This window comes from Schistocerca gregaria, chromosome 7 (assembly GCF_023897955.1).
Source record: "Schistocerca gregaria isolate iqSchGreg1 chromosome 7, iqSchGreg1.2, whole genome shotgun sequence".
Lineage (NCBI taxonomy): Eukaryota > Metazoa > Arthropoda > Insecta > Orthoptera > Acrididae > Schistocerca > Schistocerca gregaria.
Genome location: NC_064926.1, coordinates 405,004,959 through 405,018,330, shown reverse-complemented (window position 1 = coordinate 405,018,330; position 13,372 = coordinate 405,004,959). Strand labels below are relative to the sequence as shown.

The window sequence follows — 13,372 nt, the reverse complement described above, 5'->3', positions numbered from 1 at the left end:
GAGCATAACTTAATCATAGCTAACACTTGGTTCAAGAATCATGAAAGAAGGTTGTATACATGGAAGAAGCCCGGAGATACTGGAAGGTTTCAGGTAGTTTATATAATGGTAAGACAGAGATTTAGGAACCAGGTTTTAAACTGTAAGACATTTCCAGTGGTAGATGTGGACTCTGAGCACAGTCTGTTGTTTATGAAATGTAGATTAAAACTGAAGAAACTGAAAAAAGGTGGGAATTTAAGGAGATGGGACCTGGATAAACTGACAGAACCAGAGGTTGTAGACAGTTTCAGGGAGAGCATTAGGGAACAATTGTCAAGAATTGGGGAAAGAAATACAGTAGAAGAAGAATGGTTTGCTTTGAGGGATGAAATAGTGAAGGCAGCAGAGGATCGAGTACGTACAAAGATGAGGGCTAATAGAAATCCTTGGGTAACAGAAGAGATGTTGTATTTGATTTATGAAAAGAGAAAATATAAAAATGCAGTAAGTGAAGCAGGCAAAAAGGAATACAAACGTCTCAAAAATGAGATTGACAGGAAGTGCAAAATTGCTAAGCAGGGATGGCTAGAGGACAGATGTAAGGTTGTAGAGGCGTATATCACTAGGGGTAAAATAGACACTGCCTACAGGGAAATTAAAAAGACCTTTGGAAAAAAGAGAACCACTTGTATGAATATCAAGAGCTCAGATGGAAACCCAGTTCTAAGCAAAGAAGGAAAAGTAGAAAGGTGGAAGGAGTATATAGAGGGTCTATACAAGGGCGATCTTCTTGATGACAATATGATGAAAATGGAAGGGGATGTAGATGAAGATGAAATGGGAGATATGATACTGCGTGAAGAGTTTGACAGAGCACTGAAAGACCGAAGTCAAAACAAAGCCCCCGGGAGTAGAAAACATTCCATAAGATCTACTGATAGCCTTGGGAGAGTCAGCCCTGATAAAGCTGTACCATCTGGTGAGAATGATGTATGAGACAGGCAAATTACCCTCAGACTTCAAGAAGAATATAATAATTCCAGTCTGAAAGAAAGCATGTGTTGACAGATGTGAAAATTATCGAACTGTCAGTTTAATAAGCCACGGCTGGAAAACACTAACACAAATTATTCACAAATGAGTGGAAAAACTGGTGTCACGTGAAGACTTATCATAGAAAATAGATTAAGGAAAGACAATCCTATATTTCTATCATTTGTAGACTTAAAGCTTTTGACTATGTTGACTGGAATACTCTCTTTCAAATTCTGAAGGTAGCAGGGGAAAATACAGGGAGCGAAAGGCTATTTGTACAGAAACCGGATGGCAGTTGGCAGTTATAAGAGTCGAGGGGCATGAAAGGGAAGTAGTGGTTGGGAAGTGAGTGAGACCGGGGTGTAGCCTATCCCCGATTTTATTCAAACTGTATATTGAGCAAGCAATAAAGGAAACAAAAGAAAAGTTTGGAGTAGGTATTAAAATCCATGGAGAAGAAATAAAAACTTTGAGGTTCGCCAATGTCATTGTAATCCTATCAGAGACAGCAAAGGACTTGGAAGAGCAATTGAACAGAATAGACAGTGTCTTGAAAGGAGGATATAAGATGAACATCAACAAAACAAAAACAAGGATAATGGAATGTAGTCAAATTAAATCAGGTGATGCTGAGGGAATTAGATTAGGGAATAAGATGCTTAAAGTAGTAAATGAGTATTGCTATTTGAGGAGCAAAATAACTGATGATGGTCGAAGTAGAGAGGATGTAAAATGTAGACTGGCAGTGGGAAGGTCAGCATTCCTGAAGAAGAGAAATTTGTTAACATTGCGTATACATTTAAGCGTCAGAAAGTCGTTTTTGAAGGTATTTGTATGGAGTGTAGCCATGTATGGAAGTGAATCGCGGACAGTAAATAGCTTAGACAATAAGAGAATAGAAGCTTTTGAAATGTGGTGCTACAGAAGAACGCTGAAGTTTAGCTGGGTAGATCACATAACTGATGAGGCGTTGGTGAACAGAATTGGGGAGAAGAGGAATTTGTGTCACAACCTGACTAAAAGAAGGGTGCGGTTGGTAGGACACATTCTGAGGCATCAAGGGATCACCAATTTGTTATTGGAGGGCAGCGTGGAGGGTGAAAATCGTAGAGGGAGACCTAGAGATGAATACAGTAAGCAGATTCAGAAGGATGTAGGTTGCAGTAGGTACTCGAATATGAAGAAGATTGCACAGGTTAGAGTAGCATGGAGAGCTGCATCCAACCAGTCTCTGGACTGAAGCCCACAACAACAACAACAACAACAACCCAGATAATGACAGAATATGGAAGTTGTACCCTTATCTATAATTAAGTCACAAATCCTCTGAACAGAGATACTTTTCTTGGTACAAAGACCATAGACTCATGTAAACATTGGGCAGCAGAAATGGTTCACATAAATATTACTATACTTAACCGTGGACCATTGTATGTAGCAGTGTTGGCTTACATTCTTTAAGTTTGATGGGTTATTTCTCATTTACGCTCCTCATGTATTTTTAATACTTGTTTTTGTTTGCCCATTCTGAACAGGTGTGGCTCAAACATCAATGAAGATTAAGTGTGACAATTTGCAACCCTCGAGTAGTTGAAGATTTCTGAAAGTAGCCATTGATAAGTTGATTTAAGTAATCTAATTTGATATTTTTGATGAATCCTAAAATTTTTAGCAAAAATGTGCCTTTAATGTGATCAATCTGAAACTAACAGGTTTTTAAAATTCTAATTATTTTAAAGAAAAACCATACTAGGCTGCAGTGTCAAGTTAAATAAAAGACAATAATTTTGCTGCTGTAAAGCACTTAATACATTGTCGAAACTATTCCTCTAGTAAGTTTCCTGCAGCATAACTTGTGAGGCAGAACAATCATTATGTTGAGTGTTAAAAGCTACATCTGTGTTTGCAAGTGTTGTGACTGACATTAATCAGCGGCATGAGGTATCCAAACTATGCTTTTTGTTATTGAGAAATTACTTGCTTGTAGGAGCAGTGAGGGGAGATGCAGTATTGGGAGGTGCAGCTGATAGTGACAGTGAAGCAGAAGACAGGCCAGAAGGCCAGAATACAACTTTGAAATTAGATGACTGGGTAGTATTCCGTATTGATGCAGAAACTGCTCATCTTGCTCTTCAACTCAGACAGAAATGGCATTCTCTTTTCTTGCGTCGAATGCGAGCACCAGCCAAGCCATGGTCACAGGTATGTCATTAAACCTAATTAACTTGTTTTTTCCCATTGTAATAAATTTTTGTTCATTTTTTCTTGTGCTATAATCAATTTTAGTCTATGAATATATGCTTTAGTACTTAATATGTATGGTCAATTGGTTACCGTCACTGTCATTTGGAAATCTACTTGCTGATCAGGCTTGTGATTGGTTTTACTTTTAATATAGTATTTCACATAAAACATTTCATAACTTTATTTATTATGTTCCCTGACCTTCAGGGAAAATGCCAATATTGTTGATAAACATGTATAAAAGTATGTGCACCAATCCTATGTTTTGGAACTAGTAGTTTCTTCCTTAGGGAAGAGAAAATGATGCATTAAGGAAAGTTGAAAAGGAAGGACAAGTAACTCAAGACACGATGATAGGATCCAAATATTGGGAAGACAAAAGATCTTTGTCTCACATTGGCTGACAGTGAAGTTTTCTGCACTTGAAATGTAAAACATTTTATGTCAAATCTTTAATTCGGGGTCAGGAAGTTTGAACTAGTACTCTTACGAAATCTGATCCTAGTTTAAGTGAGTATCTTCTCATAGCTTAGTCACTTGAAATTTCATGAGCAGCACAATGTGCGTTTAACAATGATATAGACATGCTGAAAGTGAATTCTTGAGAAACATCATTCTCTAAACAACTCCATCTGCAGATCCCACTGTACAGTCACACAAAGGTGTAACCTGTCTGACAAGGAATGTAGTTTGAAATTCCTCCTTCATCAGCTGAGGCAGAATTGTGACACCATGTAAACAGAAATTGTGTCAGTAGTTGGGGTAGTTATCATAGTGATAATTTACAAACTGGAGCAAAAACATGGGACTCCCACACATGAATGTTTCTGCAATCACAGCAAGTGTAACTGCCCACAACGAAAGCTACATATTTTGTATCCAACAAAAGTGGGCATGTGGCCATCATCTTTCAGAGCCACCCACAGACTATGCCACAATTTAGTACCCAGCTGCATATCAACACGCTGAGACTGTAGATAATAGACTGTGGAGAGCTTCCAATTGTGAAAGTTGCAGATGTCCCTGACGTGCTACCAATTGTAACTGAGCCGATGGCAGTAATGTCTGACTCCATTGCTCCCCCTGAGGTCACTGGTCACCCCAGGCATTACCATTCTTGTGGGTTAGTTGAAATGGGGAGGAATCTAATTTTCCATCTCTCCAGTGATATGGAGGTTGAATCAAAGAGTGGGGCTGGTGTTATTTGTATGGCACATAATTCCATTTTTGACAGTCTTGTCTCCAGAGGACATGGCAAACAGGTCACTTGGGGGTGACCATTACCCCTCTACAGCTCTAAATGCCTGTCTTGGTAGGCGAAGCAGCATTTTATATGTCATTCTTGAAGTCTTTGTTATGCTAATGCTTGAATACAATAGTTACCTTGCTTTTCTGGGTCTAAACTTTAATGTGGAATTTTTTTATGTGCTTTGTTGAGCAAGACCATTTAGTGATTTGGCAGTACATGACATTCAGTCTCTATGACATTTTTGGTTTTCACACACTACTTGGTTCATGGCAGTGACATTCCTCCTTAGTTCAGCTTCGGACACTGAACTAAGAATCGTCTCAAATAGATCTGGCATATTGTCATCTGATTTCTTACTGAGGCTCTTGGAGATGGGGAAACATGTTAAAGTTCACAAGTGTGTCAGTGTCGTTAACTACATTGAGTGATGTACCAGACAAATTACTAGATGTTTCAAATGTTGGATTTACACTAGTCAAAATGTTTGCTGAGAATGATCTTCACATACTTAAAAGGTAGATTCATTGGGCCTTAAGATGTTGTTGATGATGGAGAAAACATAGTAGGTGGTGCAGGGAACAGCCTGCTTAAAGACAGAAATTACAGGATTAGAGGTGATGTGAATACAATAGGAGCAACAATTATAAACAAAAGTGTGAGTTTTGTGCAGGCCTTGCAGCACCATGACCAGCTCTGGGTCAATAATGCTTTGAGCCTTGTGAACACAGCATTGAATAGGCTGCTACTGGCAGAAATGAAGCCACACATCAGTGCAGTGCCCGTTGCTACAATTGGGAGATTTGAATATACTAAACATGACCTACACCCGAATAAGGGAGGGAAAGATAGGTTGACTGAGCTTCTTAGAGAAAACATACAGGGGGCCACCATCACACAGTGCAAAATCCAAGTCGTTATTGGTGTCAGAAAGGTACGTTTTTTAGCATAGAACCAATATTCATGCATCCTGTTGTGAAAGAAGTTAAAATAACAAAAGAGTCACACAAAATACTCAAGGACGCACAGAGAATTACGATTAGCTTATTTCCCCAGACTATTAGAGAACTTCTCAGACAGGCACAACAAAAAGACTGTCACATATATAGCTTTTGGCCAGTAAGGCCTTCATCACAATTAGACGACAAACACACACATCACACACGCAAACACAATTCACACACACATGACTGTAGTCTCAGGCAGCCACTGGAGCACCAGTGCATGATGGGAGTGGTGACTCAGTGGGGGTAAGGGGGAGGTTGGGGCAGGGAGTGGGTTGTGGCAGACAGTGATGAGCTGTTGGGGAGTGTGGAGGGACAATGTGGAGAGAGGGTAGGGCAGCTATGTGCAGTCGGGAGGCTGGATGGAGGGAGTGGGGAGGGAGGCAGGGGATAGTAGAAAAGGAGATAAGTAAAAAGATTTCGTGTGACGGAGGAATGAGGGCTTTGTATTGCTGGAATGGGAACAGGGAATGGGTAGGATGGGAGAGGACAATGACTAACGAAGGTTGAGGCCAGGAGCATTACGGGAATGTATTATACATTGCAGGGGAAGTTCCCACCTGTGCAATTCAGAAGAACTGGCATTGGCGGGAAGGATCCATTTGACACAGGCTGTGAAGCAGCCATTGAAATGAAGGATGTCATCTTTGACAGTGTGCTCAGCAACAGGGTGATCCACTTGTTTCTTGGCCACTGTTTGTTGGTGGCCATTCATGTGGACAGACAGCATGTTGGTTGTCATACCCACATAGAAGGCAGCACAATGGTTGCAGCTTAGCTTGTAAATCACATGACTGGATTCATAGGTGGGATAAGTGATGTTTGTGACCATGCTGGAGTAGGTGGTGGTGGGAGGATGTGTAGGATAGATCTTGCATCTAGGTCTATTACAGGGGTATGACCAATGTGGTGTAAGGGCTTGGGAGCAGGGGTTGTGTAGGGATGGACGAATATATTCTGTAGGTTTGGTGGGCAGCAGAATATCACTGTGGGAGAGGTGGGAAGGATATTGGGCAGGACATTTCTCATTTCAGGGCGTGGTGAGAGTTAGTCAGAAGCCTGGCGGAAAATGTAATTCATTCACTCCAGTTCTGTGTGGCTGGAAGGATAATTATCCTCCCGACCTTGTACAAAAACAAATCTCCCGTGCCATATCTTTCCTATCGAGCATTCCCCTCGTAACTCAGTACCACCCAGGACTGGAGCAATCTGAATCGCGACCAGAGACAAAGATTAAGTGACAAGCAATGTTGTTACTCAATAGTCCATAGTACAACAAAGGTAGTAACTAACAATGTCAAACATGACTAGAGAGAAGGACTAAGTGCCAAGTGAGGTTTTTTATCCAATAGTCCATAGTACAGCGATGATAATAACCGACAATATCAGATGTGAGTACAGAGCTTTGGTGTGACGTCACATGTGCTGGACTGCTGTTCGAATCACTTGCCAATATTTCATACAGTTTTAGACTTCAGATACTTATTTTAAAGAGTTTTTGTGTTAATATTTGCTGTAAAAGTAACTTATTAGTGGAATTTCATTCATCTCAATCTTTCTTTTTGTGTTATTGATTTGAGTGGTCTGTTATTTGTGAGTGTGTTTACATTTCGTGGTGTGCAGTTGCAGCTGTAGCAGTTCTAAAGCTAAGTACTGACAAACTTGTTTGTGTGCTGTATTCAAATATTAAATTTAGTAGTTTTCAATCGCTCATTCAAATATTAGCATCGTGTTTACATTTCATGGCGTGCAGTTCCAGCTGTAGTGGTTGTTAATTTAAGTTCTGACAAAGTTGTTTGTGCACTGTTATTCATTTATTAAATTTAGTAGTTTTCATCGGTGTCTCGTGCTGTTTCTGGTGAAATAATGGTTTAATAAACTATCGGAAACTTTTGCCCACTATGTTCTTTAGAGTTTTTTGTGCATTGAAGTCATTTGTTAAATTTAGTACGGTAGTTTTCAGCTAATGTTGCTTATTGTTTGTAGTGAAATATTGCAGTAAAACTTTTGTTCACTATGTTTAATTTTGTAGAGTATTCCAGTGGTCGCTTGAATTTTTTTTTTTTTAGATAAGAAATTTTGTGAAGTTTTGTGGTACTGGTATTAGTTGTGGTTTAGTGGTGTTGATAGAAGTAATTGCTTTCTTAAGAGAGAGCAGAATTCGAGATCACTATTGTTAGTTCTTTAAACATTTCTATTGTTGTAATTGAACTTAGGTAATGTAGATGTTTAGTTTTTTCAGTAACTGTTAAAATCTTACCATGAGTGAGAAGTGTGGGCTTTATTGTAGGTTTGTGATTAGTGGGTCACAGTGCGAGATCTGTTCCAAGTATTTTCATTGGGGGGGGGGGGGGGGGGGGGATGCAGTGGGGAAGCCAGTGGGCATTCTAGTGAGACCCTCTCCAGGAAATGCAGAATTTGTAGCAGAAATAAGTTGATGGAGGAGCAGGAGCATAAGATCTGTGTCCTTCAGGTGCAGTTACAAGCCACAGAGGAGGAACTCCGTAGGTTGAGAAGAGTGAAGGGTGGTGGGGAATGGGAACTGGCAGTTGGTAAGAATGCAGCTAGGAGGAGGAGATATTCAGACAGTTGTACTTTGGGTATAACCAGTAGATTTGACCCACTCTCAGAGTTGCATGGAGAGGAGCCTCTTGTTGCTGTAGGTGTAGGAAACATGCAGCAGTCCTCAATAGTTAGGGAGCCTAAGTCAGCTGTAAATTGCTGCTAGGTAGTTCACATGGTAGAGGTATGGGCCAGCAGTTGCAAGAAGTGTTGGAGAGTGAGTACCAGGTCACCAGCATTTTGAAGCCTAGTGCGGGGTTGGTCCAGGTGACTGTTATGTAGGAATTTTGCATAAGAGGATCTGGTAGTGATTGTGGGTGGAGCTGGGAATAGTCTTGATATGGGCAGCAAGTATGATGTAGGTGGTGACCTGGTAAGGATCACTGCTCAGACTCGTGGCACTAATGTGCATATCGTGCAACTGTTTCAGCAACATGATTGGCCTCAGTTTAGTGCTGCTGTTAGGTGTATTAACATGGGGCTGGAGAAGGCACAGATGGCAGAGGCCATGGCTGACATTGCAGTGGTACCACTTGAGTCTATCAGTAGATCGGGTTTCACTAGGCATGGCCTGCGCCTTATTAGATCTGAGAAGGGGAGGCTTGCAAAGCTTATATGTGACAGTGTAGTGGATGGTGGTGGCATCACTCATGGTAAAATTCCTGTCGTAGTTGGTGTTAGAACTGCACCACTTTTAGATTGATGTCAGCTGATAGGTATTTCTGCTTAAAGAAAGTCCCTCTAACAAAAGAATCAACTTCATAGAACGTCAGGTATCCGAGTAGTGAAGGAATGAGCATATTTCATCAAAATAAAAGAGACATTAGATGTTGACTCCGATATTATGTGTACATTCTAGCACCACTTCAATAATTTGACAATTCAACACCAAAAACGGGTATCTACCACTGCTAGAGTTAAGTGGAGGCTCTGAGGTAGAACGAGGAGCAGGAAATGTGCAGCACACTTCAGCCGAGGCCAAGAAGCCTAGGAATGTACAAAGTGTTAGGAAGAAGAAAGTGCTGCTGCTAGGTAGTAGCCATGGATGAGGTGTAGGCCATCAGCTACAGGAAAGTTTAGGGGCAGCGTACTGGCCACCAGTATCTTCAAGCCAAATGTAGGGCTAAGTCATGTGATAGAAGACCTAGGGTCTTTATCTAAGATTTTACAAAAGAGGACCGTATAGTGATAGTGGGTGAGGCAGGAAACAGTTTGGACAGGGATGGGGCATATTATATAGGTGGTGACCTGGACAAGATAGCTTCCCTCACTCATGGCACCAACGTACATTTTGTTGAGCCGTTCCTGCGTCATGATCGACCAAACCTTGATGGAGTTTTGATGCGAATCATTGTGGGGTTAGGGATGGCTCTGGGGACAGACAACTTTGCTCATGTTTCTCTGGTGCCTGTCGGGACTATCAACAGATTGGGTTTCACTAGGCATGGCCTACACCTAAACAGGTCTGGGAAGGGAAGATTGGTACAGCTGATTCATGAAAGTATAGAGGGTGGATCTCGGGCCACACATGGTCAAATACCTTTTGTCATAGGCAGGAAAAGTAGATATTTTTAGGATAAATCCAGACAGCATGTTCCCCTGCCTAAAGAGAATCTCCAGCACTTTAAAAAATACTGAAACAACCACACACAAGACAGATTTTAACACCTCAAATATCACATATACCAGATGTCACAAAGAAAAACAAACCATTGGAAAGAGTAACATGGGGCATTTCACAGACTTAACAATCCTCCATCAGAACACGCAATCAATAAAAATTAAAATACAACTATTAGAAATTGAGATCCAATCTTTGAACTGCACAGTAGTTTGTATTACTGATCACTGGTGTAGAGACACAGAAATCCAACTTGTAGTATTATCGTTGTATGCAAAGGCAAACTCTTACTGCAGAACTACTTCAAGGGGTGGAGGATCATGCATTTATATCAGAAAAGGAACACAGTTCAAATCAAGAGATGACCTCAGTATCTTAAGTGAAGACAGGTACTTTGAAATATCAGCTATTGAATTAACAGGGCGTGATATCACCAAGAAATTAATCACTTTGTGTGTGTATAGATCTCCCAGTGGTAGTGGGAACACTTTTTTCAATAAATTAACAGAAGTTCTAGATAAAGTTTCAAGTACAAAGGTCAACATGATTCTCCGTGGGGACATTAACATCAACACTTGTATCATAAACGAATCCAGTTGCACCATCATAAACATCAGTCAAAGTTTTTGGAATGTCCCTATTGGTCAATAGTGCAACAAGGGTTACTACAGTGACTGCATCAGTAATTGACCATGTGGCCACAAATATGGACAGGGAAAAATATGATGTAGCTGTAAAAGATCTAGGATTATCAGACCATCTCTGTCAAATAACAACAGTAAAGTCAGGCATTGAATCATTCCCTAAACTACAAGCCTACAAATGACATCTATCAGAAATCAAAATAAAAGACTTTTCAAAGGAACTAGGAAATAATGCTGGGATGAAGTGTATAATGAAACCAATGTGAATATGAAATTCTCCACATTGTTTAAATTGAACTTTGAAAACGCATTTCCAGAAGTATGCATGTCTGTATCAACATCCCACAAAAACAGATGCATAACACTTAAATACCTCAGTTCCATGAAAAAGATTTGCAGTGATCCAGAATTCTTAAATTTCTATCGTAGATACAAAAAGATCTATAGGAAGATGCTGATTGCTGCAAGAAAGTCATTTAATGACAAAATAATACATAATGCAGAGAATAAAAGCAAAGCAGTCTGGGATGTTATAAAAAAGCAACCCCAGGGGGGGGGGGGGGGGGGGCAAACAAACACAGAATAACATGCTGCTAAGGGAGGGGGATAAAGTAATAAATGACCCACAGCACTTAGCAATCTATGTAAACGAGCATTTTTCAAGTATTGCAGAGAAGTTGAAGCAAAAATTCCCCCAAATAAATGTAACACCTGTAAATAATGTTGAACTAAATACAATGATGTTACTTCCGACCACAGAGAATGAAGTCAGTAAAACAATTCAAAAACTAAAAAATAAAAAGTCTGTAGGCTTAGATGAAGTACCAATGTGTGTACTGAAACAATGCTTAGGGATTATACAAGGCCCCTTAACAAATATAATAAATGAATCCTTCACATCAGGGACATTTCCAGAGCAGTTAAAATAGGTAAGAGTTGTACCTTTGCTTAAGAAAGGTAATACAGAAGACATAGAAAATTACCAGCCCATTTACCTGCTGTCAGCATTCTCAAAAATAATAGAAGCAATTATGAAAGACAGATTAATGGATTACCTGAATAAATACAATCTCTTAAGCGAATCACAGTTTGGTTTCCAAAGTGGCAAAAATACGAAGCCAGCCATAGTAGACTTCACAAAAGTTGTACTTGATGTTCTTGATAAAGATGAATGTGTCACAGGCATATTTTTGGATCTTTCTAAGGTGTTTGATACAGTCGACCACCAGATTCTATTAAATAAATTACAAGCATTAGGAATAAGAGGGGTAGCTAATGACTGGTTTCAATCATACCTAACAGATAGGGTACAAAGAGTAGAGATAACACATACTTCAAATAGATCTAAACATTTAGTAAAACACTTATCAGAACCAAAATACATTAATATCGGGGTTCCCCAAGTTACCATAATAGGACCAATACTGTTCATGATATACATCAATTACTTTCCCAGTAGTGGTACTCATGGTGAAAAAATCCTCTTCGCTGATGACAGCAATGGTATAGTTACGGAGAAAACAAGATAACTTCTTGCTGAGAAAGCTAATGAAACTCTCAAGGAAGTTTATGATTGGTCAATAAGTAATAAAGTGACATTGTACATAAAGAAAACTAATGCCATGAATTTCAGTTTGAAGAGGAAAAATTGCAATGTGAAATTAAATGTAGATGGCACCTCTATAGACTGTGTAGAAAATGCAAAATTTCTAGGAATGAATATTGATTCTCAGTTGAAGTGATGTGAACACACAAAGGTACTTGTAAACAGAATGTCGTCTGCATGTTATGCCCTTCGAATCCTATCATCAGTGTGTAACATGCAGTGTCTTTTAGTTACATATTATTCATATGTACACTCAGTTTTTACCTATGGCATTCTTTTTGGGGGAACAAATGCACAAAACATGAACAGAATTTTCAAACTCCAGAAAAGAGCCCTAAGAATAATAACCAAAAATACTAGTCAAGCTCATTGTAAAGACTGTTCAGGACACGGGATTTTAACTGCTCCATGTGAATACATTTACCAGACAGTTGTAAACATCGAAAATAACATTGATAATTACTGCACAAACATGACCATTCAACAACAGATAGATTCAACTTACATTTATCAAGAAAAATAAACATAAAACTCAAAACTTCATTTTCTACCAAGGAATAAAAATGTACAATAAATTACCAAAAGAGATTAAAGAAATTGCAAAAATACACTTATTTAAAAAGGCAGCTGAAAAGTACGTGTTATGCAATACATTTTATACATTGAAGGATTACTTAGGTAAAACAGGGTAGGGGTTTGATAAAAAAATATTATACAAATAAATAATAATAATTATTATAAAATATCCAACATTCCACATAACACCTTCACTTTATGTTTTTTTTCCTTCCTAGAAATACTTACCCCTAAGCTATGCATGGCACAATACTAACACCTCTTCCTCTTTCTGAGCTCAACATGTCACTCATTATGGAGGGATGCTGACTCAGTTTTTCAGGATAGCAAAGGGGAAGTTGTGGTACAGAAAATGGTCCATAGATGACCAGTGTGTGTGTGTGTGTGTGTGTGTGTGTGTGTGTGTGTGTGTGTGTGTGCGTGTGTGTGTGAAGTGTTATGAAGTGAACAATGTGGCATTACATTATTTAATAAGTTATTTGAAAAAAAAAAAAAAAAAAAAAAAAAAAAAAAAAAAAAAAAAAAAAAAAAAAAAAAAAGTATACCAGGGTAACTCTAATGACTGTCTCTAACTAGAAGTTTGTAAATATATGTGTATATGAGTCAGCTTATTTGAAATTGATCTAAATTTGCAAATATATCTAAAACAAAGTTGATGTGACTTACCAAACAAAAGCGCTGGCAGGTCGATAGATACACAAACATACACACAAAATTCAAGTTTTCGCAACCAACGGTTGCTTCTTCAGGATAGAGGGAAGGAGAGGGAAAGTCGAAAGGATGTGGGTTTTAAGGGACAGGGTAAGGAGTCATTCCAATCCCGGGAGCGGAAAGATTTACCTTAAGGGGAAA

The 13,372-nt window shown here is 39.2% G+C and overlaps 1 protein-coding gene across 3 annotated transcripts in view; it reads left to right on the top strand.

The window, feature by feature from the left end:
• Positions 1–13,372, top strand: part of LOC126281316 (3'-5' RNA helicase YTHDC2-like) — a 261,983-nt gene that overhangs the window by 188,538 nt on the left and 60,073 nt on the right. For all 3 annotated transcript variants that reach the window (XM_049980161.1, XM_049980163.1, XM_049980164.1), the window contains exon 20: positions 3,005–3,219. In XM_049980161.1, coding sequence (XP_049836118.1) covers positions 3,005–3,219 — 215 coding nt within the window. The remainder of the gene's footprint in view (positions 1–3,004; positions 3,220–13,372) is intronic.